The 27,516-nt window shown below is 43.7% G+C and overlaps 1 protein-coding gene across 1 annotated transcript in view; it reads right to left on the reverse strand.

Annotated features, from left to right (window-relative positions):
• ppwd1 (peptidylprolyl isomerase domain and WD repeat containing 1) overlaps window positions 1–27,516 on the reverse strand; it is a 49,739-nt gene that overhangs the window by 9,013 nt on the left and 13,210 nt on the right. Inside the window, exons 3-7 of the mRNA XM_085971181.1 lie at window positions 27,023–27,126; window positions 8,344–8,464; window positions 4,444–4,891; window positions 2,305–2,495; window positions 107–296 (exon numbers count right to left, since the gene is read on the reverse strand). Coding sequence (XP_085827307.1) covers window positions 107–296; window positions 2,305–2,495; window positions 4,444–4,891; window positions 8,344–8,464; window positions 27,023–27,126 — 1,054 coding nt within the window. The remainder of the gene's footprint in view (window positions 1–106; window positions 297–2,304; window positions 2,496–4,443; window positions 4,892–8,343; window positions 8,465–27,022; window positions 27,127–27,516) is intronic.

Here is a 27,516-nt window from a genome sequence, read left to right on the forward strand (position 1 = left end):
TGTGCAATGAAACCCTTTTCTGAAGTGTTGGAAAGGAAAAAAAAGTTAAAACTTGTAATACTACTGAAATTACTGACCAATTTGCATATCATGAATTCCCACCTACCATATAAAATCGATTCTTTTTAAATGCTGTACAGAATACAGTTGGGTCTTGTTGAACATTTTGTAGCACAGGGTTGTCAGAAGCTTTCATCTCCATGGTCATTACAACCTGTGCCTGTTTGGCTGCACCTTGGAACAAGGCCAGCTGCACCACCCGGATATTTTCTAGTTTACCCAAGATTCGTACACATCTTAAAAGAGGGAAAACAGTTTTTATTTATTTTTCAAATGACACCATCACAATACATTCATATTACCATAGCACTTAAAAGCATGGCAAAATATTATCCCTCACCACCTTTAGTTTCAGTGCATTATTTTAAACCCCTCTATAAATGTCCTGTTATTACTTCTGTGCATCTTACTTGAGCTGTGACTTGGAGAGGAAGCAAAGAAACATAATGCAATAGGAAGGACACAATCAAAAACAAACATTCCAATTGGCTAACCTGAACCAAGGAACAAAATCTTGTGTTTTTCTTTCCTTTGAAGACCACTTTCACTAAGGTGGGGCTAATACTCGTGTCAATTCTGTTCTGGACTTTTTTTTTAAAATTCTCTCTTTACCCTGCATTGTCACACCTCCACTGGCTCCCTCTGCTCCTGCAAATTGATTTCAAGATCCTCATGTTCAAATCATTCTATGACCTCGCATCACTTACCGCACCAATCTCCTCTGGTTGTACATCCCCACATGCAGCCTCTGCTTTCCCAACTCCAGTTCGCTCTTCATTCCCCTCCCTCCACTCAACCATTGGTGGCCACGCTTCAGCCACTATGCTCCTGCTCTTTGAATTCTTAACGGAAATATCTCCTCACTTTCAAAAGCCTTTTAAAAATCTATTTGCCATGTTTTTGCCCACCAACTTTTCTGTTTCCTTTCTCCCTCCTGCTCAGTTTCCACTTTTTCCTCTCATGCAAAATGCTTTTAGGTCTTTCTGTATTTGAGGAGCACTAGGAACATGGGAACAGGGGTAGGCCATTCAGTCCCTCAAGCCTGCTCTGCCATTCAATTAGCTCATGGCTAATCTGTATCTTAAGTCCATTCACCTGCCTTTTTTCCCAGATCCCTTGACATCATAAGAACATAAGAAATAGGAGCAGGAATAGGCCACTTGGCCCCTCGAGCCTGCTCCGCCATTCAATAAGATCGTGGCTGATCTTGGGCTCAAAGCCACTTTCCTGCCCACTCCCCATAACCCTTCACTCCCTTATCTTGCAAAAATCTGTCTATCTCCACCTCTCTGGGGAGAATTCCACAGATTTACAACCCTCAGAGAAGAAATTCCTCCTTATCTCAGTTCTAAAAGGGCGACCCTTTATTCTAAAACTATGCCCCCGAGTTCTAGATTTCCCCACGAGGGGAAACATCCTCTCTGCATCTACCTTGTCGAGCCCCCTCAGTATCTTATATATTTCAAATAAGATCACACCTCATTCTTCTAAATTCCAATGAGTATAGGCCCATCCTGCTCAACCTTTCCTCATAAGTCAACCCCCTCATCTCAGGAATCAACTGTGTGAATCGTCTCTGAACTGCCTCCAATGCAAGTATATCCTTCCTTAAATACGGAGACCAAAACTGTACGCAGTACTCAAGGTGTGCTCTCACCATACCCTGTATAGTTGTAGCAAGATTTCCCTGCTTTTATACGCCAACCCCCTTGTAATATAGGCCAACATTACATTTGCCATTTTGATTACTTGCTGTACCTGCATGCTAATCTTTTGTGTTTCATGCACAAGGACTCCCAGGTCCCTCTGAACTGTAGCATTTTGTAATCTCTCTCCATTTAAGTAATAATTTACTTTTTAATTTTTCCCACCAAAGTGGATAACCTCGCACTTTCCTGCATTATACTCCATCTGCCAAGTGTTTACCCACTCACTGAGCCTGTCTATATCCCTTTGCAGATTCTTTGAGTCCTCTGCACAATTTGCTTTCCTACCCATCTTTGTATCATCTGCAAACTTGGCTACATTACACTCGGTCCCTTCATCCAAGTCATTAATGTAGATTGTAAATAGTTGAGGCCCCAGCACCGATCCCTGTGGCACCCCGCTAGTTACCGTTTGCCAAATTACCCATTTATCCTGACTCTCTACTTTCTGTTAGTTAGCCAATTCTCTATAGGATCAGACTAGTTGCATCCATTATAAGGATAATATTCAATATTTTTTAATTTCGTGGCTATATACCTGTTTGTTTCTATATTTATTACTTTGATTCCCAGCATTGTACCATAAAGTACAAAATGTCCAGTTTCATCAAAAATGATGTTGGTTAGCCTTATTCCATCCACTTTTTCCAGTTCTCTTTCAACAGCCATACGCCGGCCAAACTCCATGTCAGGAAGCTGTTGTCTCATCTGTTGTAATTCTGTGAACATCTTAAAAACATTAAAATAAGAGTTCAATTCATGGATCACTGAATTCTATTACAGAATAATTGTAAATGAAGATTCTTCAGAAATCTTAATACAGGAAACTTTCGTTTAACCGGAGGTTAAATGTCCGGAAAGCTCTATCTACCGGCAAAATTCAGGAGCCATTTCCTATAAGTTTTTTTACTTCTTGTTGCTTTTTTTTTTTCCAGTCAGGCTCTGCAAGGTCTAGCTGAAGCTGTTGCTTAGCTACAGAGACGCTTTTAAGCTGCGGCCGACTGTTTTGAAGCTGTTGCTAAGCAACAGGGTTTGTTGATTCACACGGAGCTCAAAAGCTCCGTATGTTTTAACATTAGCGCTGGTTTCTACGGCAGTTTTGATGGTACAGCACCAGCTCGGTCCCATCAGTGCCGGATACCAGAAAGTTTCCTGTATGAACTACAGACCTGGTAGAATGTACTGAATAGATCTACAGAACTTTCAGGGGTTGGGGGAAAAGCTGCCGAGACTTCCCTTCAGCAGGCAGTGATGAAAATAAAATATCACATGTAAGCTTTTAACTTCAACACTTCTGGGGATTAATGACCCAGTTATGCTGCAAGTGCCAGTGTACAGCAATCTATAGATGCCAGTGCCGAGTTAAACTGCTGGTTCCACATCTCGCTGATCAGAAAAGCAGAATTGCACACACAGGCACTGGGCTCTGCTCACTAGCATCCAAATGCTGTTTTTTTTTATGTTAGCAAAGAGCTGACAGGACTGTCGACTCTGCTGCATGACAGTTAGAAATAAAGCCCAGGAGACCACCTGGGAACTTCTTAAAGTTTGCTTTGCAGCAGATACAGTTGCACTAAAGACAGTACCAAGCTGAGACTACCTCAAGGTGGTCTCGCACTGCTTGCCAAAATGGAAGTCCCATCTGTGCTGCAATTTCACCCCTGAATTATACGAGATGATCAAATGGAAAACATTAAAGCAGAGAACAGGAGCCAGGGCAAATTTACAAAGCAAATGATAGCTCCCAACCTGCATGCAGAAATAAAAGCTCCATTTGTCAACAGGGGTATCCTCACAGACTAAACATGAACTCAGTGGTGCACTTATTACAACAATTTGCATGCCATTGATGTAGAAACACATAGGGAGGTGCTACATATGCAAGGTGGAGAGAAGCAGTCAGACATAGCGCAAGTACTGGAAAAATCAAAGATAGTGACTGAAGGGAGGTTGTAAGTATCAATGAAGACTTCGAAGGTGGGAAAGAGTATTAGGAAGAGAATTCCAGCGTGCAGGGGAAAGATAGCTGAAGCCTTCGCCACCAATTATGGCCCAGCTGGAAAAGGGATGCAAATTAGACCAAGGTCAAAAGAATGGAGGGTGCAAAATGGAACACAGAACACTAAATTTATTCACTGCAAGATTATTGCTTGCAACAAGCAGCTGCTTTAAATGTGTGCTCCAAGAGATCCAACATGGTTATCAGATGATAATATGGTCACTGCTGAAGTTCATGTGTATGGACAGTGGGCAAGGACAGGACTGGACTTAGCTCAAATGCCCTCTTGTGGTTGAGCAGCATGCCAACACACACTGTCCAGGCTCATGGATGAAATTGATAAGGGTCTAACATGAAATTACTTTGGACAATCCTAACCCCATGTCTGGCAAATGCAAGAGCACAGCATAGTGCTGCATAAAATCCAGGACAAATGGGGCCTAAATTGGCAATCTCAGAGACAGTTATGGATGGTTGCTGAGAGATGGAAAAAAAAAGTTAAGTTGCATTATGGATAGCTCAAACACTGGAATGAAGACAGCTTTAGGACAGATTGTACCCGACCCCAGTACATGCAGTGCTGGCACCAGGTGACAAAAGCAGCCCATCCCCCATTACCGACATGCCTCATAATGAGGGGAAAAAAAGTTAGATTCTTAAAAATAGTTTTTCACTTACTGCAAGGGATTCATCAAACACCCTCATGAGCTTTCCAGTCAAAAACCTGAAAATCCGTACTTTGCGGTCAGATCCAATGGTAGCCATTTTTTTCCCATCGGAGGAGAATGTGATGCTTATTGGATATGATTTATATTTTGCAAACTCATACAGGTCTGTATCTGTCTTGTACTCCCACTCCACATTTTTGGGGAACTTGTACTCAGTTGGTGGCCCAGTCCAGTATTCCAACATTCCTGATTTGTCAGTCGATACTACAACCTTGTAGATAGAATTTAAGTTGATCTCACTGAGAGAACAACTATGCAGTTTTTCAAATACATGGAGTGGCTGGTTGCTTCCTCTGGCATCATATACAAAAATCTTTCCCGTGACTTTTTCCGAACATGCCACAGCAGATATAGCATCTCCTGGTGAGTAAATCCACCCACACTTACCAGGATGGTACCTGCATAAATAAAAGTAAGTTATAACTCTTCACTTAATTCTAAACTCATTATTGGTTTTCTCATCTACTTATTGATTATATACTATTGAAATTTCAGTATTCCAATCTTTAAACACATATCTGGAGAAGCAAAATACGTCAGAAAAGGCACAATATTTTACCAATGTTCAGACTAGTGGAAATAATTAAAACAAATACCTAGCATCAAAAACAGACTTACAAAATAATTTGAGAAAAGATTGTTAGCAATGTTTAGTGCCACTAGACATTTCTACCCTGCTTTTAAGTCTTGAAGCACTACTTTAATGCCAAGACCTTTTACTATACCTTAAGCCCCTGAAATATAAATGCAAGTTAATCAAAATCTGTGGGTCAATCCTGGAGCTACCCCATTTAATACTGCTGGACAGCAATAATGTACTTAAATTGCTTATCCTAAATTACACCAGTTTTAACTCCCCAGACTGGTGATATGAATTGACAGACACCAAAGAAGGGTAAAATAGGATACTTGAGCCAAAGGCAAAATACTGCAGATGCTGGAAACCTGAAATAAAAACAGAAAATGCTGGAAATACTCAGTAGGTCAGGCAGCATCTGTGGAAAGAATGAACGTACGTTTCAGATCGATGACCTTTCGTCAGAAGTGAAAATGTTACAAATGTAACATGTTTTAAGCAAGTACAGAGGCAGGGAAAGGGGAAGGCAAGGAATGAACAAAAGGTAAGGTCTGTGATAGGGTGGAAGGCACTGATTAAATGACACAAGGGATGCTAATAGGACAAATAAAGAAGCAAAAAATGGGTCTAGAGGAGCTGTAAATGGCAACAGCAGAGTCATTACCAGAACCTGTTGTCCCCAAAAAATGGGAGCCATGGCAGAAGGTTTTAAAGTGCCTAACAAAGAGGTGCTGTTCCTCGAGCTTCATTGGAACAGTGTAGGAGGCCGAGGACAGAGGTCAGAGTGGGACAGAGAATTAAAATGGCAAGCGACCGGAAACTCAGGGTCACGCTTGCAGACTGAACGGAGGGGTTCAGCAAAAAGATCAGTCAATCTGCGTTTGGTCTTCCGAATGAAGGGGAGACCACATCGTGAGCAGCGAATACAGTATACTAAATTGAAAGAAGTACAAGTAAATTGCTGTTTCACCTGGAAGGAGTGTTTGGGGCCCTAAACGGTGGGAAGAGAAGAGGTGAAAGGGCAGGTGTTTCATCTTCTGCACTTGCATGGGAAGGTGCAGTGGGAAGGGGAGTGGGTGCTGGGGATGACGGAAGACTGAACCAGGGGGTCGCAAAGAGAACGGTCTGTTTGGAATGCTAAAAGGGGAGGGGAAGATCTGTTTGGTAGTGGCAGAAATATCGTAAGAAGATCCGTTGAATGTGGAGGCTGGTGGGGTGGAAGGTGAGGAAAGGAGAGCCCTATTATGGTTCTGAGAGGGAGGGGAAGGGCAGAAGTATGGGAAATGGGATGGGCACAGTCGAGAGCCCTGTCAACCACGGTGGAGGAGAATCCTCGGTTGAGGAAAAAGGAAGACATATTGAAAGTGCTGGTATGGAAGTTGGCATTGTCAGAACAGATACGACGGAGACGGAGAAACTGGGAGAATGGGAATAGAATCCTTACAGGAAATGGGTTCGGAGGAAGTGTAATTAAGGTAGCTGTGGGAGTCAGTGGGCTTATAGCAGATATTGGTTGACAACCTATCCCCAGAAATGGACACAGAGAAGTCGAGGAAGGGAAGGGAACAGTCAGAGATGGACCATGTGAAGGAGAGGGCGGGGTGGAAATTGGAAGCAAAGTTGATAAAATTTTCCAGTTCGGGGTGAGAGCAGGAAGCGCCACCGATACAGTGATCAATGCACTGCAAAGAGAGGTCAGGGAGGAGACCCAAGTAGGACTGGAGCAAAGCATGTTCCACATATCCCACGAAAAGGCAGGTACAGCCAGGACCCATATGGGTTCCCATAGAGACACATTTATTTGGAGGAAGTGAGAGGAGTCAGGAGAAGTAAGACCAAGTTCAACCAGGCAGATACATAAGCCACCTGTTTTTTTTGTAGGGAGCCGAACTGCAGAAGAGAGAATAGAAAAAAAAGAGAATGGGGCTATAGATAGACATAGATATAGAGTGACAGAGGATGAGAGATGGCAATAGATTGGGAGAAGGGGAAGTGCAACGAGACCTGGGCGTCCCTGTGCACCAGTCGCTGATGGTAAGCATGCAGGTGCAGCAGGCGGTTAAGGCGGCAAATGGTATGTTGGCCTTCGTAGCGAGAGGGTTTGAGTACAGGAACAAGGATGTCTTGCTGCAGTTGTACAGGGCCTTGGTGAGACCACACCTTGAGTATTGTGTGCAGTTTTGGTCGCCTTATCTGAGGAAGGATGTTCTTGCCATGGAGAGAGTGCAGCGAAGATTCACCAGGCTGATACCTGGGATGGCAGGAATGACGTATGAGGAGAGATTGGGTTGATTGGGCTTGTACTCGCTGGAGTTTAGAAGAATGAGAGGGGATCCCATCGAAACTTATAAAATTCTAACAGGACTAGACAGACTAGATGCTGGAAGGATGTTCCCGATGGTCGGGGAGTCCAGAATCAGGGGTCACAGTCTAAGGATAAGGGGTAAGCCATTTAGGACAGAGATGAGGAGGAATTTCTTCACCCAGAGAGTGGTGAACCTGTGGAATTCTCTGCCAAAGAAGGCAGTAGAGGCCAATTCATTAAATATATTCAAGAAGGAGTTGGATATATTTCTTAAGGCTAAAGGGATCAAGGGATATGGAGAGAAGGCAGGAACAGGGTACTGAATTTGGATGATCAGCCATGATCTCATTGAATGGTGGAGCAGGCTCGAGGGGCCGAATGGCCTACTCCTGCTCCTATCTTCTATGTTTCTATGAGAGGATGGGCAGAGAGAGAGAGAGAATGGAGATAGAGAAAGAATGTGGAAAAGAGAAAAAGAATATAGATTTTGATGCAGGATTTTAAACATGCAACCATTTTTTGCTGTGTTGACCAACATTTGTACAAAGGCAGTGGCCAACCATAAAAATGGGTAGCCATGACCACTATAATTTAGCAACAATACCTAACTATCAGCTGCTGATAGTTTGTATTGGGAAATCTTTTCCCTGTTGGTAACAAAGTATAATTGTTCCAAGTTATTTTGAACTCTAAGCAACCACCATGATTAATTTTGTGAAACAGCTGTTCCATTTCATTCCTCTATTCTTAAAAAAAGTGCACTGGTGGCTAACAATTTTTTTTTATTAAAAGAGTAATTTTCTGTTCTTAGATTTTAATATGGACAAGCAGCATCAGGAAGCATACGCCACGCTGAGTTTGTGCAACTTCCATTTTAAAAAGTATTAAAGCATTACTGTAATACTACTAAAAGCATTGTTTTTAAACAAGGAAAAAGATACAGTAGTCTATAATTTTTGTTTCCTTACCCTAATTTGAGCATGTTAATCATATCAAAGTTCACTACATCAAAAATCTTCATTGCCTGGTCATCACCAATAGAACAGAATAGAGCTCCTTCTGCACTAACATCAATAGATTCAATAACTCCTGCATTTAAAAAAAAGATGAAACACAAATGAGCCTGTAGTACTAACTCATGCAACATCTACTGAAGTCATTTGGCAGCTGACTGTTCAGTTGTTTTTCTTGTACCTGCAACAATTGTACCTATTACTGATCATTTCACAAGATTATTTCCTTTTAAAAGTCAGCATTTTTCAAACTCGGCTCAACATTAGCTACCACTCCACAATTTCACCCCCACTGCTTCAGCTGAAGTCCATTCCATGTATTGATCACTGCAAAAAACTTCTTGATATCAGTTCTAAATTTGCCTTGTACTAGTTTGAACTTGTGTACGCTTGTCCTATTCTTGCAATTTAGCTTGAAGTAATATTCCAGATCTATCTTTTCCATACCAGTTAATATCTGACATATCTACATGATTAGCCCTCAATCAAATCTACCAAGTCCCCATGATCTCTCTCACCCTCAGTTATTTTTTTTTTATTCGTTCATGGGATGTAGGCATCGCTGGCAAGGCGATGCCTACATCCCTAGTTGCCCTTGAGAAGGTAGTGGTGAGCCACCTTCTTGAACCGCTGCAGTCCGTGTGATGAAGGTACTCCCATAGTGCTGTTAGGGAGGGAGTTCCACGATTTTGACCCAGTGACGATGAAGGATCGGCGATAGACTTCCAAGTCAAGATGGTGTGTGACTTGGAGGGTGTTAGATCCGTGTGTTAATGGAGACACGGAATGCAGGAGTTGATTTAACAAGTGTTTACTGAACAAAGTCTGGAGGTGAACTAACTACACAAGACGCTATACAGGCTTATATACCCGAGTGGTCACTACTGGTACTACAGTACACAGGGGCTTCAAAAACATAGTTCCTCTTAAAAGGTACATACACTACAGTTCCTCCCTTTTTAGATAAATAGTACATAACATTTTAAGTAATCATTAAATAACATTTTTACAAGAACAATAATCTACACATTTGCTGAAGTTAATCAATTACAAATTCAGTCTCTCTGGAGGCTTCCTGACTCGGTCCGGATAACGTCTCGGTGGTGTAGTAGGTTTCGGTGGTGTAGTAGGTTCTTTTGGCAAGGTCGATTCGGCTTCAATGCCAGTGTCGGGTTCATCTGGTTCCAGTATCACCGGATCGGAGGTAGATACTATGGGTATCTCTGCTTCATCACTAGGCGTATAGAGTTGTGGTGTAGGTTGTCCTTTCTCGGATGACTATGATCTGGTCAGCATGGCGCCTTATTATGCTTTCTCCAATGTCCACAGTATACATCAGCGGTCCTAGTCGTGTGCAAATAGTTCCAGGCTGCCATTTCTCGGTACGGTAGTCCTGGGCCAAAACTGGTTGACCTATCTGGAAGGTTCTAGTTGGCCTTTCATTCATGCTTTGAAATTGCCGGTTCTCTACGTCCCTTCTGACGTTTGGCTTGACCAAATCCAGCCGGCATCTTAGTCTACTATTGAAAAACATCATGGCGGGGGTTTGGTTTGTAACCACGTGTTGCATTCCTGTACGCAAACAGGAAGTTATCTACCTTATGTTGTAGATTTATGTCTTCATTACCCATGGCCTTTATGGCCTTCTTGAAGGTCTGGACAAACCTTTCAGCTAATCCATTGACGGCGGAATGGTATGGGGCAGACGTGTAGTGCTTAACCCCATTGTTTTTTTAAGAACTTCCTGAATTCTTCGGATACAAATTGCAGTCCATTATCAGAACAGATCTGTTCAGGCAGCCCATTCCTGGCGAATATGGTCCTTAATACTGTGATGGTTTTTTCCGTGGTGGTGGAGGACATCTTTATTACCTCCGGCCACTTGGAGTGTGCATCCACCGCGATTAAGAACATTGAGTCCATAAATGGACCAGCAAAGTCGATATGTACCCTTTGCCATGGAGATGAGGGCCACTCTCATGGATGTAGAGGGGCTTGTGGTGGGGCGTTTTGGACCTTCTGGCATCCTAGACAGCTCTTGGTCATTTCTTCGATGTCTCCATCGATACCTGGCCACCACACAAACGCTCTGGCTAAGTTCTTCATTTTCACTCCACCCAGATGCCCCTCGTGAAGCTCCTTTAGCACTTTATCCTGGAGTTTGGGTGGAATCACCACTCTGGATCCACACATCAAGGTTCCTCGGCACACTGACAGCTGTTCTCTTCTTTGCGAGAATGCTGGCAACAGTGGTTCGCCATGTGCTGGCCATCCCTTCACCGTTAAATCGTAGACTCGAGAGAGAGTCGGGTCATTTCTCGTTTTCTTTTCAATGGTAGAATTTGTCACCGGTAGACATTCCACTTTGGTCGAGTGGAACATCTTCACTGGGTCCACTGTAGGCGCCTCTTCTACCGTTGGCAACGGTAGGCGCGATAACCCGTCAGCATTCCCATGCTGTTTTGTTCCTTTGTATTCTATGTCATATTGGTGTGCCCCTAGGAAAAGGGACCACCTCTGTTGCCTTTGCGCTGTCATAATGGGAACGCCCTTTTTAGGGTTGAATATGGAGACGAGGAGTTGATGGTCAGTCAACAAGGTAAATTTTTGTCCGTGTAGGTAATGGTTGAATTTCTTCACCCCCCCACACCAGGCTGAGTGCCTCCCTGTCGATCTGGGCATAGTTACGCTCAGCTGAGTTCAATGAGCGTGACGCAAAAGCTATCGGCCGCTCCGAGCCATCAGGGAATCTATGCGATAATACCGCTCCCACGCCGTAAGGGGATGCATCGCACGCCAGTCTGATTGGCAGTGATGGGTTGTAATGAGCCAACACTTCCCTGGACGTGATCAAGCCTTTGAATTTATGGAAGGCACGTTTACAGTCTTCGCTCCATTTCCAAACTACTCCCATTTGTAGCAGTGCGTTAAGAGGGTGCAGAACCGTTGACAAGTTCGGTAAAAATTTATGATAGTAATTTATTAATCCCAGGAACGACCTTAATTGCAAGACATTTTCAGGCGCGGGGGCTTTTACGACCGCTTCAATTTTTTCAGGTGACTTATGCAACCCTTCTTCGTTAATGACATGGCCACAATATATTTGTTTCAGGAAAAATTCGCACTTGGGGCAATTTGCTCGTAGGCCCCGTTCTCTCAGCCTCGTGAGCACCTGCTCCAAGTTAGCAAGGTGCTCGTTGTCGTTTTCTCCTGTTACAAGGATGTCGTCTAGGTAGCATTGAGTCCCCGGAATCCCTTGCAGGACTTGCTCCATAGCTCTTTGCCAGATAGCCGGAGCTGATGCCACTCCGAAAACCAGTCGATTGTACTGGTACAGGCCTTTGTGTGTGTTTGTCGTGAGATACTTTTTAGAGGCCTCCTCAACCTCCATCTGTAGATATGCCTGTGCTAAGTCAATTTTGGTGAAACGTTTCCCTCCGGATAGTGAGGCGAAAATATCTTCTATTCTCGGAAGAGAATACTGTACCGTGTGAAGAACCGGGTTTACAGTCACCTTGAAGTCCCCACAGATGCGAATTTTTCTCTGTTCTTCAGATTTATCATTATTCAACGTTTTCTTCATGACCGGGACGATGGGTGTTGCCCACTCGCTCCAATCTACCTTGGATAACACGCCTGCTTTTTCCAAATTCTCCAGCTCTGCCTCGACGGCTGGACGAATTGCGTATGGCACCGGCCTTGGCTTAAAAAACTTGGGAATTGCCGCATCTTCCACTTTTATTGAGGCGGTGGCACCTTTCAGGGTTCCTAGTTCCTGTTGAAACACTTCTTTGGCGTTAGCCAAGATTTCTTTTAATTGTCCAGGTACGACGTCATCATCATTTTTTTTCTTACTGGTCACCGTCAGTGCCTGAATGGAGTGCCAGTCTAAACGTATCTTTCTGATCCATTCACGTCCCAACAACGGTGGACCACCATCTTGCAGAACGTATAAATACAACTTCTGTATTTCCTTGCCGTTGTATACAACAGGCACCCTTATTTTCCCTCTGGGGTATACTTTCTGCCCCGTATATGTCTTCAAGATAATGGATGTGTCTTTCAAAGGTATATGCGGAAATAGCCGCTCGTAATCCCGTCGACTCATGACGGTCAGAGCTGATCCTGTATCTAGCTCCATTTTGACTGGGGACCCCGCTATCGTGAGGGTAACCCAAATGGTCTGGTAATCTTCTTTGGCAATTACATTATGTAATTTGAGACAGCTTAGTCTCTTGTTTCCGGAGTCGCTATCGCTCTTCTGGTCTTCGGAGCTACTGTCCGTCATCATTTGTACCTTTCTGTACTTTTCCTTATTGACCGTTTTACTGTCAGCGGATTTTTTTCCAGATCTGCATACACGTGCAATGTGTCCCATCTTACCGCATTGCCTGCATGATTTGTCCTTGAACCAGCAGTCCTTCTGGTCATGGGTGGATCTGCCGCAGCGATAACATCTCTCGAAACCCCGTGTCATTTCATGGGTGCCGAAGTCCTGTGGCTTTTGCTGTATCTCTGCAGCTCCTCTTGCTGCTGCTTCGTATGATACAGCCACACTGAAAGCCTTGTCCAGTGTCAAATCTTTCTCAGAAAGTAGTCTTTTCTGTGTTCCTTCGCTTAGGAGACCGCAGACAAATTTGTCTCGTAGAGAATCTGCCAGTCCTGCCCCGAATTGGCAGTGCTTTGACAGTTTTCGTAATTCGGTGAGGTAATCAGCGTTACTTTCATTCTTGTGCTGATTCCTCCTGAAGAATTTGAATCGTTCCGCTATCAGCAGCGGTGTTGGGTTTAAGTGCTCCTGTAAGGTATCAACAATCTCCTTAAAATTCTTGTCCATCGGTTTGGCTGGAGTGATCAAGTTTCGTAACAGCCCATATGTCCTTGCGCCCATCAGATTTAGAAGTACCGATGCCTTTTTATCATCCGCTACTTCATTCGCCTTGCAATATACCTCCACTCTTTCCACATATGTGGTCCAATCCTCTATATCACTATCGAAAGCAGTAATATTGCCAGTCTTCGGCATCCTGAAAATCAAAAATGGCACCTCCCGCGCTTTTCCTTCTTCCCCGCCGAGTCAAGATGGCGCCTCCCGCGCTTTCCCGCCGCTGCCAACGCTGTTCTCCGCGGTTCCCGTTGCGACCTGCAGCTTTTCGCGGTATTTCTATTTTTCTTCTTTTTTTTTAAATAGATCTTTTAAACAGTTTCTCCGTTACTTGGAGAACCGTTCCCGTCGTGGAGCGTACCCTCTGGGACTTTCCCCTCCCTCTGCTCAGTCCGAACGCCGACCTGCTTTGCAGCACCGGCCGCCTCCTGAGTGTTCCACCCTCTGTCTCTCTTTGCTTCTGCTTTCCGACTCGCTGCAGAGCCACCCGATCGAGCCCCAGCCCAGGAAGGATCAGTGCACTACCTGCCACCAGCCCGTTTAGCTGGTAAAACCACAGTTTTTTTATTTTTATTTTTTTTACTTGCTTCTGGCTTCGACCTTCGTCTGAGGAATCGATCTCCTTGAGGTGCTGCCAAATTGCAGGGAAGTTCGTTTCTAACTCGTCGCCACTGTTAGATCCGTGTGTTAATGGAGACACGGAATGCAGGAGTTGATTTAACAAGTGTTTACTGAACAAAGTCTGGAGGTGCACTAACTACACAAGACGCTATACAGGCTTATATACCAGAGTGGTCACTACTGGTACTACAGTACACAGGGGCTTCAAAAACATAGTTCCTCTTAAAGGTACATACACTACAGAGGGGAATGTGGAGGTGGTGGTGTTCCCATGCGCCTGCTGCCCCTGTCCTTCTAGGTGGTAGAGGTCGTGGGTTTGGGAGAGGCTGCCAAAGAAGCCTTGGCGAGCTGCTGCAGTGCATCTTGTAGATGGTACACACTGCAGCCACGGTATGCCGGTGGTGGAGGGAGTGAATGTTTAAGGTGGTGGATGGGGTGCCAATCAAGTGGGCCGCTTTGTCCTGGATGGTGTTGAGCTTCTTGAGTGTTGTTGGAGCTGCGCTCATCCAGGCAAGTGCAGAATATTCCATCAAACTCCTGACTTGTGCCTTGTAGATGGTGGAAAGGCTTTGAGGAGTCAGAAGGTGAGACACTCGCCGCAGAATACCCAGCCTCTGACCTGCTCTTGTTGCCACAGTATTTATGTGGCTGGTCCAGTTAAGTCAATGATGACCCCCCAGGATATTGATGTTGGGGGATTCGGTGATGGTAATGCCGTTGAATGTCAAGGGGCGGTGGTTAGACGCTCGCTTGTTGGAGATAGTCATTGCCTGGCACTTGTGAGGCATGAATGTTACCTGCCACTTATCAGCCCAAGCCTGAATGTCGTCCAGGTCTTGTTGCATGCGGGCATAGACTGCTTCATTATCTGAGGAGTTGCGAATGGCACTGAACACTGTGCAGTCATCAGCAAACATCCCCATTTCTGACCTTATGATGGAGGGAAAGTCATTGATGAAGTAACTGAAGATGGTTGGGCCTAGGGCACTGCCCTGTGGAACTCCTGCAGCAATGTCCTGGGGCTGTGATGATTGACCTCCAACCACCACAACCATCTTCCTTTGTGCTAGGTATGATTCCAGCCAGTGGAGAGTTTTCCCCCCCAGATTCCCATTGACTTCAATTTTACTAGGGCTCCTTGATGCCACACTCGGTCAAATGCTGCCTTGATGTCAAGGGCAGTCACTCTCACCTCACCTCAGGAATTCAGCTCTTTTGTCCATGTTTGGACCAAGGCTGTAATGAGGTCTGGAGCTGAGTGGTCCTGACGGAACCCAAACTGGGCCTCAGTGAGCAGGTTACTGGTGAGTGCTGCTTGATAGCACTGTCGATGACACCTTCCATCACTTTGCTGATGATTGAGAGTAGACTGATGAGGTTGGATTGGATTTGTCCTACTTTTTGTGGGCAGGACATACCTGGGCAGTCGGATAGCTGCCAATGTTGTAGCTGTACTGGAACAGCTTGACTAGAGGCGCGGCTAGTTCTGGAGTACAAGTCTTCAGCACAACAGCTAGGATGTTGTCAGGGCCCACAGCCTTTGCTGTATCCAGTGGGCTCAGCCGTTTCTTGATATCACGTGGAGTGAATCATAGAAAAATAGGAGCAGGAGTAGGTGGATGGTGGAAAGGCTTTGGGAATTCAGGAGGTGAGACACTTGCCGCAGAATACCTAGCCTCTGACCTGCTCTTGTTGCCACAGTATTTATGTGGCTGGTCCAGTTAAGTTTCTGGTCAATGGTGACCCCCCAGGATGTTGATGGTGGGGGATTCGGCGATAGTAATGCCTTTGAATGTCAAGTGGTGGTGGTTAAGACTCTCGTTTATTGAAGATAATCATTGCCTGGCACTTCTGTGGCACGAATGTTACCTGCCACTTATCAGCCCAAGCCTGAATGTCGTCCAGGTCTTGTTGCATGCGGGCATGGACTGTTTCATTATCTGAGGAGTTGTGAATGGCACCGAACACTGTACAGTCATCAGCGAACATCCCCATTTCTGACATTTTCCCAATGCGCAGCACCTTACGCTTAACTATACTAAATCTCACCTGCTACTGCTCCACCCACTAACATATTTTATCCAATTCATGTTGTATTTCCTAAACTGCATCCTCCAAATTTGGGCACCTCTCCAAATTTGGCATAATTTATTGCCACGTGTATGAAGTAATAGAAGGGGAACTCTTCCAATATCTAGATTCTAGCAATAATTTATTTTCATTTCATCTACAATGGAGGTAATCTTCAGGTTGCACAACAATCATTAATTGCTTTGGAGAGATCACTAGAAGCCTTTAGTTGCAAAATTGCCACTGACAATACATGACAAATAACAAATGCCAATACAGAAGCATTTTTATATAAAGTTTCATTAAAGCTCTTTTTATTTGCTATTATTTTATTTTCTGTGTATTAAGTGCATAAAAAGTGAATGAAGGGAACTGTGGCAAAGATAGTTGCCACACAAAATTGACCCTAGTGGGTGCCAAGACACCAGATATGTATTTGTTTGTGTGCCAATGGGCAAACACACCAACTTGCCACAGTCAAACACAAGTTAAGTTTTCTTGGCCCTGGCTCTGTTGTACTTATTTAAAAAATGTATGTTTAGAACAAATACAACACTCTCAAAGATACAGTATCTCTGCATATTCAGGAAAGATAGGCAAAAAGGAAAAGGAGGTGGGGTAGCATTGCTGGTTAAAGAGGGGATTAACACAATTGTAAGGAAGGATATTAGCTCTGATGATGTGGAATCTGTATGGGTAGAACTGAGAAATACCAAGGGGCAGAAAACGTTAGTGGGAGTCGTATAAAGACCTCCAACCAGTAATGCGGAGGTTGGGGATGGCATTAAAAGGGAAATTAGAGAAGCGTGCAATAAGGGTACAGCAGTTATCATGGATGACTTTAATCTACATATAGATTGGGCTAACCAAATTAGTAACAATACTGTGGAGGAGGAATTCCTGGAGTGTATACGGGATGGTTTCCTGGACCAATATGTCGAGGAACCAACTAGAGATCAGGCCATCTTGGACTGGGTATTATGTAATGAGAAAGGATTAATTAGCAATCTTGTTGTGCGAGGCCCCTTGGGTCGGAGCGATCATAATATGATCGAATGCTTCATTAAGATGGAGAGTGAAGTAGTTGACTCAGAGACTAGGGTCCTGAATTTAAATAAAGGAAACTACGATGGTATGAGGCGCGAGTTGGGTAGGATTGATTGGGGAATGTCACTCAAAGGGTTGACGCTGGATAGGCAATGGCAAACATTCAAAGGTCGCATGGATGAATTACAGAATTTGTTCATCCCAGTTTGGCATAAAAATAAAACAAAAAAAGTGACTCAACCGTGGTTATCAAGGGAAATTAGGGATAGCATAAGATCCAAGGAGAGGGCATATAAATTGGCCAGAAAAAGCAGTAAACCTGAGGATTGGGAGCAGTTTAGGATTCAACAAAGGAGGACAAAGGGATTAATTAAGAGGGGGGGGGGGGGAAATAGAGTATGAGAGTAAGCTTGCAGGGAACATAAAAACTGACTGTAAAAGCTTTTATAGATATGTGAAGAGAAAAAGATTGGTGAAGTCAAGCGTAGGTCCCTTGCAGTCAGAATCAGGGGAATTTATAATGGGGAACAAAGAAATGGCAGACCAATTAAATACATACTTTGGTTCTGTCTTCACAAAGGAGGACACAAATAACCTCCCAGAGATGTCGGGTAACATAGGGTCTAATGAAAGGGAGGAACTGAAAGAAATCAGTATTTGTAGGTAAATGGTGTTAGGGAAATTGACGGGATTGAAGGCCGATAAATCCCCAGGGCCTGGTAATCTACATCCTAGGGTACTTAAGGAAGTGGCCCTAGAAATAGTAGATGCACTGCTGGTCATCTTCCAAAATTCGATAGACTCTGGAACAGTACCCATGGATTGGAGGGTAGCTAATGTTACCCCACAATTAAAAAAGGTGGTAGAGAGAAAATGGGGAATTACAGCCTGACATCAGTAGTGGGGAAAATGCTACAGTCCATTATAAAAGATGTAATAGCAGAGCACTTGGAAATCAGTGACCGGATCGGACAAAGTCAACATGGATTTACAAAGGGTAAATCGTGCTTGACTAATCTACTGGAATTTTTTTGAGGATGTAACTGGTAAAATAGATAAGGGAGAACCAGTGGATGTGGTGTATTTGGACTTTCAAAAGGCGTTCGATAAGGTCCCGCATAAGAGATTAGCGTGTAAAGTTAAGGCACATGGGATTGGCGACAAGGTATTGACTTGGATAGAGAACTGGTTGGCAGACAGAAAGCAAAGAGTTGGAATAAACGGCTCTTTTTCCGAGTGGCAGGCAGTGACTAGTGGGGTACCGCAGGGATCTGTCCTTGGACCCCAGCTATTCACAATATATATTAATGATCTAGACGAGGGAACTAGATGTAATATCTCCAAGTTTGCAGATGACACAAAGCTGGGTGGACGTATGTGCTGTGAGGCAGATACCGAGAAACTCCAATATGATTTGGACAGGTTGGGTGATTAGGCAGAAGCATGGCAGATGCAATATAACATGGATAAATGCGAGGTTATCCACTTTGGTGTCAAAAACAGGAAGGCAGATTATTATCTGAATGGCAATAGATTGGGAGAAGGGGAAGTGCAAAGAGACCTGGGTGTCCTTGTGCACCAGTCGCTGAAGGTAAGCATGCAGGTGCAACAGGCGGTTAAGAAGGCAAATGGTATGTTGGCCTTCGTAGCGAGAGGGTTTGAGTACAGGAACAAGTATGTCTTGCTGCAGTTGTACAGGGCCTTGGTAAGACCACATCTTGAGTATTGTGTGCAGTTTTGGTCGCCTTATCTGTGGAAGGATGTTCTTGCCATGGAGGGAGTGCAGCAAAGATTCACCAGGCTGATACCTGGGATAGCAGGAATGACGTATGAGGAGAGATTGGGTCAATTGGGCTTATACTCGCTGGAGTTTAGAAGAATGAGAGGGGATCTCATTGAAACTTATAAAATTCTAAAAGGACTAGACAGACTAGATGCGGGAAGGATGTTCCCGATGGCTGGGGAATCCAGAACCAGGGGTCAAAGTCTAAGGATAAGGGGTAAGCCATTTGGGACAGAGATGAGGAGGAATTTCTTTACCCAGAGAGTGGTGAACCTGTGGAATTCTCTACCACAGAAGGCCGTAGAGGCCAATTCATTAAATATATTCAAGAAGGAGTTAGATATATTTCTTAAGGCTAAAGGGATCAAGGGATATGGAGAGAAGGCAGGAACAGGGTACTGAATTTGGATGATCAGCCATGATCTCATTGAATGGCGGAGCAGGCTCGAGGGGCCGAATGGCCTACTCCTGCTCCTATCTTCTATGTTTCTATATATTTAACTCAATTTCACCAGAAAAGAAAAGCTATTAATCTCAACTAGATCATTAGGTGCAGCAATAAGGTGGGGCTGAAATGCCAAGATTAAAGGAGACAGAAGCAACCCATACTAAGGGCATAAGGCATCTACATGGAACAGTGTTGGACAACAAAGGGAATACAAGGAGATAAAGAAAAAGGGCTGGCACATATTTATCCCAGCAACCACCATCATACAATTTAAATAAAATAGGTGGTTAATATGCTCTACTAAACCAGTCATCAGGCAAGTAGTATTTTTTTTGGCTAGACAGTGAAATTTAAATAAATAAAATTGTATTAGTGCTGGGAAACTGATACTGAAGGATTGCTCTTTAACAGACTGCAACTGGTTTTCTTCTTCACTACACAAACCATGTTGGCTTAACAAAACATTTTTCAGATAAAAATTAAAATACTAGTAGAGCTCCTGTGGTATTGCGCCTGCAGCTTTTGATGTCTACCATAGTCCCACAGCATTAATCCTAAACAATAGTTTGCCTGTTGCTGCAATACAGCAAATGTACTCAAGCAATTTACCACGTGACTGGATCTTAACCAATACTGAAGGAGACACTCTTCAGATATATTCGTAATATAATTTACAGACCACTTTACAAAGCTTGTCTAAGATACAAGTCACTGTTAGTCCCTCTCCAAACCTGTATTGCCATTATAATGTATTTAATTGTTTACTACCGCTCGCAATTAAACTCTGATTGACTGGAGGTTGTGTTTACTGAACAATTAGACTTTCTGGCCTCAATGCGAAACAGTTCCACTTCAGCAGCAGAATAATACATTGTGCATTGCATGATAAAACCACTGCCAATATAAAGGATTGGTAAACAAGACTGGCCATACACACAGCATATCAGGACTTCCTGTCTCTAATTCCCACCCCTCTTCCAATCCTGCGTATCATGGAAAATTAAGGGGAAAAAAACACCCAGGGTAACCAATTAAGAACATAAGAGCTGTGAATGTAACTATAATTTGCATGCAACTTCAAAGCATTAACTCCAACTTTAAGGTAACTTCCCTGTAAAAACAACAATGTAGGTTACCACATCCCAGTGCAAACACAATGGGCCTGAATTTGCGTTCGGAGGCTTCCCGCGGGCGGATGCCTCCGAACTGCAATGAAAGTACGAACCTACCTGATGGTCCTGGATCCATGGAGACTCACGCTCCTGGGCCTCTACGCGTATGCATGCAGTTCGCAAGCGCTCTTGGGCCGGCCCAACCAATCAGAATTGGTTATGCTTATCGCAATTTAATTTACGTACGGAATCCCCTTAAGTACAATCGGAATCGCTCAAAAAATACATTTTTACAGCAGTGAAATAAAAATCATTACTTTTTTAGTTCATCAAAATACAATTTAGTTAAACATTTAAAACAAAAAAATTATTTTTTGAAAAGTAAATTTAAACATTTCTCAAGGGGCCAAAAATAAACTTATTTTACAGGTTTTTGAATGTTAAAATGATTTTTAAAAATTTATTTTAACATTTATTTTCAACCTTACACGGGTAAAATGCCTTACGCCTGCTTTTGCCAGGTGCAAGAGTTTCGTGGGCATTCGCCGGGCAGTAGTTGGTCAAATAGCCCAACTCTCCGCCAGTGGAAGTCCATTTCCCGGGATGTGGAGGATGTGTCATTCCGGGTTTTCGCACATGTGTAAACCCGGAACTTGCGAGGCACTTACGGCCACATATGCACCGTGTACGCGGTCATAGGCCCTGGAAAATCTGGGCCATGGTTACAAACGACTTTAGAATCCTGCATTGTTTAATAAAAATGTTGTAATGTATTCTAAATGCATTAATTTTATTTATGCTTTGCTCAGAACTCAAAAATGTCAGCAAAACAAAATGATTACTATTATCAGAAATTCTGGAAGGACCAACATTATTCAAGTTTTCAGACAAGTTCTGAATTTATTTAAACAGAACCAGTTAGTGATACATTAGTATTAATACACTAGATATATGGCAAAGGAAAGATGTAAATCGGCTAAATGTTTTAAGTTTTTTGGCTTATTTAATAAAAACCTATACTAAAGAGCTGCTCCCTAATCTTAGATGGAGAGATTTAGTTATATAAAATAGTCAGTAAAAGTTACCACTGTTAAGTCTGTGTGTTATATTGCGAATTACTACACAGACCACAAGAGTAAACTTTAACAGGACTTTACTGGTTGAAGGTCAGGGCGGAACTGCCCAATAAATCATTACACAGCACTTATATACCGGTGTGGTCACCGCCGGTGTTGCAGTATACAGCAGCCAAGATAAAGTAGTGCAACTCTTAAAATAGTTCTCTTAAAAGGTGGAACGGTTACATACACTACAATCCTCCCTTTTTAGCTTACAATATACCTATTCCCCATTAAACATAACATCATAACATATATACCCAACTTCATGTAAAAAACAGTTCACAGATTCAGTCTCTGCGGGAAACAGTTCACAGATTCAGTCTCTGCGGAAAACAGTTCACAGATTCAGTCTCTGCGGAGGCGCCTCCTGACTCGGTCCGGATAACGCCTCGGTGGTGTAGTAGTTCTCGGTGGTGTAGTAGGTTCACGTTGCTGGGGTGACTCATCCAATAGTCCTTCACTGGACTTAACAGCTTGAATTTTCGTAACTTCAGAACCAGCCTTGCTGACTTCTAAAGGCTCGAGTCCCTTGGGAAGTTTTCCTACTTCCCTACTGATTTGGCTCAGTTCAGAGGGACCACGTGCGTGACCTGGAAGGGGTGATAATGGTTCAGATGAGTCATCATCTTCATCATCATGGGACAACTCTCATGAATATACTAGATTGCTGTCCTCCTCAGTATCTACGTCCTCCAAATGGTTTATTATTTCTATTTTTGGAGCTTCAACTGTGAGTGTGGCTGCGGTCTGTGCATTACTTGATTTGCAGCTATATTCACCAGAGTCTTTGAGTGTGAGATTTGTAATGGTAAGTTCTATCACATTCTTATTTTGTTTAAATTTGTAACGGTCAGAAGATTCGATTAAGCTCTGGTCTTTGTACCATCTGACCATCTTGGGAGTAAGTGTAAACTCACAGCTCAAAGTAGCAGAATGCTTCTCTTCCACTGTAATGTTCTGTAGTTCTTTGACTACCTTTGACGGAGGCTCTTTAATAGTCAGCCTTGCCTCAGATTTTGATTTCCCTGCAATAAACTGCAGCAAGCCGGTTAACTTACAAGTTGTTTTTTTTCCCCCAGAGTGAGACGATGAATAGTGCCACGATGCTCAATGTCCACATCTTCAGAAGCATGAGGAATTTCACCATTTAGTATCCATTTTGGAGACTTCACGTCAGCAACTGAAAGCTCACACTCAAAAATAGCGTCACTTGGCTCTGACACTTCCACATCACATATGGGTTTAATGATGGCAATTGATTGCTCTTCTACATATAACTTTGCTGTGCTTTGGTCATCTATGGCGTCGCACATGTAGTTGCCTTCATCTTCAAAAACGACATTATTAATAACGAGCTTCCTGTACACATCTTCACTCACAATCTCATATTTATTACTGGGGTGAATCTCTTTGTCTTTGTAATACCACTTGACAGCAGCATTTGACCTGGAAACCTTGCATTCGAAAATGACACGATGTTTCTCCATGTTAATCTTCTCTCTCAAGGGTTTCACAATTTTAACTGGCAATTCTTTAATTCGAAGCAAAGCTCTGGAAGTAGCGCTTTCAGCAACAAACTTGATCTCTGCAGCATCTTCAGTTTTTGCCTCTGCCCCCAATTCCCTGAGTGGCTTATTACTGCTGACACTGCTCACAAAAGGGTGCTCTTTCTTCTTAGCTTTCAACTGATCGATGAATTCGACATATTCCCTTTCTTGCTCAGCTTTGATTCGTTTGGCCTCCTTGCGCAGACGGTTTGCGTGTTCCTGCTCCATTTTCTCAATCAGCTGCTTCAGCTGTCTTTCCAGATTCTCCCACTCTGTGTCAAAGAACTTTTTCTTTGCATTCATCTCTTGCTCAAAATGGTGAATCAATTGTTCCAACTGCTGTTGTAGTTTGAAATTGAGTTGAGTTCGAGCCTGGTGTTCCTCAGAAATGTGCATGTCTGTAGACTGGACAGACTCAGAATTCTCTGTCAAACTATGTTGTTGTTGTTCGGTGGAAATCTGTTCTGATACTTTGTTCTCTTCTGAAGCATTTATGCACTCCTTCGTTTTTCCATCATTAGTCTGCAAGTCCATTTTAGACTTGTCTTTTGCACATGGGCTGGTCTTACCATCATCAGTTCCAGAGTCTGAGCTGATTGTCTTCACCGAGTTCTCACTCTCTGCTTTGTCCCTGTCACTGTTGCATATGCCCTCATCCAATATTCTGGACAATCGTGCAGGTTTGACATTTTTCTTTCCGGAATCTACCGTTATTGCTTTTAGGGAGTGCCAGTCCATATTTATTTTCCTGATCCACTCCCGTCCCAGAAGTGGTGGACCTCCCTCAGGTAGTACATATAAGTCCATTCCTTGGTGTTCTTTGCCCTTGTGTCTCACCTTGACTTTTATCTTTCCGATGGGGTATACTCTTTGCCCCGTGTATGTTTGCAATACTATCTTCGTATCCCGTAGGGGAATGTGTGTGAATAACTTTTTGTAATCTTGTTTATTCATGACCATCAACGCCGATCCGGTGTCCAAGTCCATCTTCACGTGGACTCCTGCTATCTGCAGTGTGACCCAAATAGTTTGTCGGTCAGCTTTCTTACTCACATTGTGAATTCTCAGACTACCCAGTTCCTTGCTGTTGGAGTCTGAATCCGAATTCTGTTCATCCGAACTCTTCTCAGCCACCTTGTGTACCTTGCTGCACTTTTCCTGCGGTGACTTTTTTTTGTTGCTGGTCTTCTTTCCTGACCGGCATACTTTAGCTATGTGACCAAGCTTGCCACATTTTCTACATTCCTGGTTTTTAAACCAGCATTGGTTCTGATCGTGTGTTGTCTTCCCACAACGATAACATTTCGTTGTACCCGAAGCCATTTGATCCACGCTGAGTACCGCTGCCTTCAGCTGCATTTCCGCAGTGCCTCTCGCTGCGGCTTCGTGCGATGCTGCAATAAGGACAGCCTTATCAAGTGTAAGATCGTTCTCTTCGAGCAGTCGCTTTTGTGTTCCTTCCTTCGACAACCCACACACGAACTTGTCTCTCAGTGCCTCTGTCAGATTTCCCCCAAACTGACAGTATTTCGCTAGTCTACGCAGTTCAACCAAGTACTCCGCGTTGCTTTCCTCTTTCAGTTGCGTTCTCGCATAAAATTTAAATCGTTCCGCTAACATCAGCGGTGTGGGGTTCAAATGATCCTTCAGGACAGCAACAATATTAGCGAAAGTCTGATCCGCCAGTTTAGCTGGTGATAGAAGATGCTTCAATAGCCCGTATGTCTTCGCACCCATTGAGTTTAGTAAGGTTAGTGCTTTATCATCATTTGATATTTTATTTGCCTTACAATATATCTCTATGCGTTCTACATACGTGGCCCAATCTTCCACATCGGGATCGAAATCGTTGATGTTACCACGCTTAGGCATCTTCGCAATCTTTTTGAGAAACAACAACGAATTTTTTTCTTTAACTTTTTTTTTTTTAAATGGCGGTTTCCCGCGCTTGTCTTCTTCCCCACCTACTTTCAAAATGGCGGTTTCCCGCGCTTGTCTTCTTCCCCGCCTACTTTCAAAATGGCGGTTTCCCGCTCGTCTTCTTCCCCGCCTCCGAAAATGGCGGTTTCCCGCGTTTGCCTTTCTCCCCCGCGGCTGTCTCTTGTCACTCCCGCTCGCTCGGTCTCAGTCTCCCTCGCTCGGTCTCCCTCGCTCGGTCTCGTTCTCCCCCGCTCGGTCTCCCTCGCTTGGTCTCGTTCTCCCCCGCTCGCTCGGTCTCGTTCTCCCTCGCTCGGTCTCCCTCGCTCTCCCGCTCGCTCGGGCTCTGTCTCTCCCGCTCGCTCGGGCTCTGTCTCTCCCTCAGCGGTTTTCAATCGTGCCTCCCAGCCCCTCTCGCAGTCCGGTCCTTTCCTCCCCCGGCTGCGGCTGAGTTCTCCGCGGTTTTCTTTTATTTATTACCTCCCGCGCCTTACGATCCCGGTCGCAGCGCCTCGCGGCCTCGGTAGCTGCCCGGCCTTTATCCCGTCGTGGTCGAGCTGTCTCTCGACGCTGTTGCGTCTCCCAGCCCGCTTGTAGCCCGGTCTCTCACACCGGCTGCGTTCCCGCTTGTAGCCCGGTCTCTCACACCGGCTGCGTTTGCCTGCACCGCGGCTTCTGTGCCCTACGCTGCCCCAGTCTCAGCGCCTCTGGCCCCGACTTCTGTCCGGCTCCTTTCCCCGGCCGTGGTCGAGTTCTCCGCCCTTATATCCTCCGTTTTTTTAAAATTTTCTCCCCTACTCACAGTCAACGTGGCCGACTTGCTTCTCGTCGCTGATCGGCTCACTCACCACCGTGATAGAAGGGACGATCACTGCCTGTTGCTGATGGAAGGCTTCGTGTCAGAATTCTTCCTTCTTCCTTTGCTCTGCAGACTCGAGTCTTCTCTCAGCAGAATGACGAGGGCGGATGCCTCTTCTCGACGCCCGTTAAACTGCCTTGGATGTATCTCTGCCGCAGGGTAAGATCGAACTCGTCGCCACTGTTAAGTCTGTGTGTTATATTGCGAATTACTACACAGACCACAAGAGTAAACTTTAACAGGACTTTACTGGTTGAAGGTCAGGGCGGAACTGCCCGATAAATCATTACACAGCACTTATATACCGGTGTGGTCACCGCCAGTATTACAGTATACAGCAGCCAAGATAAAGTAGTGCAACTCTTAAAATAGTTCTCTTAAAGGTGGAACGGTTACATACACTACAACCACCGCCTGTAGTGGGTAACAAAATATTTATTTAGCTTCCAGAAACCAATTAAGATACTTACTTCACTGTTTGAGCTGGTAGCATCTGTCCAGTATTTTCAGTGGCAATATGAACTCTTCCTTCACTTCAAAATCCCAGCCTCGCTACAGAGTAACCTCTGAATTGCCATGTATAATGTCAAAGATCTGCTAACTTAGTGTTTTTTAAAAATTTGTTGGTATGATGTGTCTTTATTATTAACAGAAGCATTATTTCAGAACAAGGACTCAAAGCAGCTAATCCCATTAAGTAGTCGATTGAATTTTTATTAATTAAGTTACTGGAGTAGTCAATCTTGCTGTCGGTAAAAGCAATTCTAGCAATTACTTCAGTTAAGACAGCCTCAGTCTACATTTGTAGCATGAAATTCCTATAATGTTGATAGCACTAAATAAAATTTCTTCTAGATAAATGCATAAAAAGGAGTACCCACCTCCTTTTACTTCAACTCCCAGAGTAGAAATGGGATAACTCCACAAGATCCACTTACACTTGCATTGTATATGGAATTGTGCACCTGGAGCTCAACCCGTCAGCCAGGCTAGAGCAAGATAGAAGTTTCATGTTGGGTATTTTCTACCTGCATGTTAGCATAGAGCCACTAAAGTCTCAACATCGAACTGCCATTTGTTTGCTGCAGTTTTTTTCTTAACCTGTCCTCTATACTTAAAAGGATAAAAATGTGACTATCCAAAGAAAATTTTATATTTTGCATCGATATTAATTTTAAATTGCAAAATACATGTATAAAACTTAGAATACCAGAGCATTTTTACCTAAATGACTGCGAAAATGTTTAACAAACTCAATCCCTTCATCATCTTTCTTCTTCCAGAACTTGACATGTCCATCCTGACTGGCAGTTATGATGAAATCTGTCCTGTATGTTTACAAATCAAACAGTAATAGGTTAGTAAGCTTGTCAAACATTGGAAAATTTACCTCATTGTAGAACTGTACTATAGAAGGGGAAAACCTTCAGCAACTTAACTGCAAAAGAAAAATATCAATGCACCCAATTAACAATAATCAAAAAACACAAGTTAATTGCAGTTTTACCTATGCATCTTCGGCTCCAAAGTCTCTGCTGCCTATGTTTAGAATTTTTGAACAATTTACGTCAGGGTCAGAAATAATGACCATCAACACCAATTTGGGCCATGGCACCCAAAGAAAACACACACATAACTAGTTGTGGTTGTAACTGCTTGGAATTGTATCATAAGTGAATTTAATATATCTGTAATTGTATATTTTTTTTTAATCCTTT

This window comes from Somniosus microcephalus, chromosome 2 (assembly GCF_052327205.1).
Source record: "Somniosus microcephalus isolate GS21.2 chromosome 2, FLI_Smic_1.0, whole genome shotgun sequence".
NCBI lineage: Eukaryota > Metazoa > Chordata > Chondrichthyes > Squaliformes > Somniosidae > Somniosus > Somniosus microcephalus.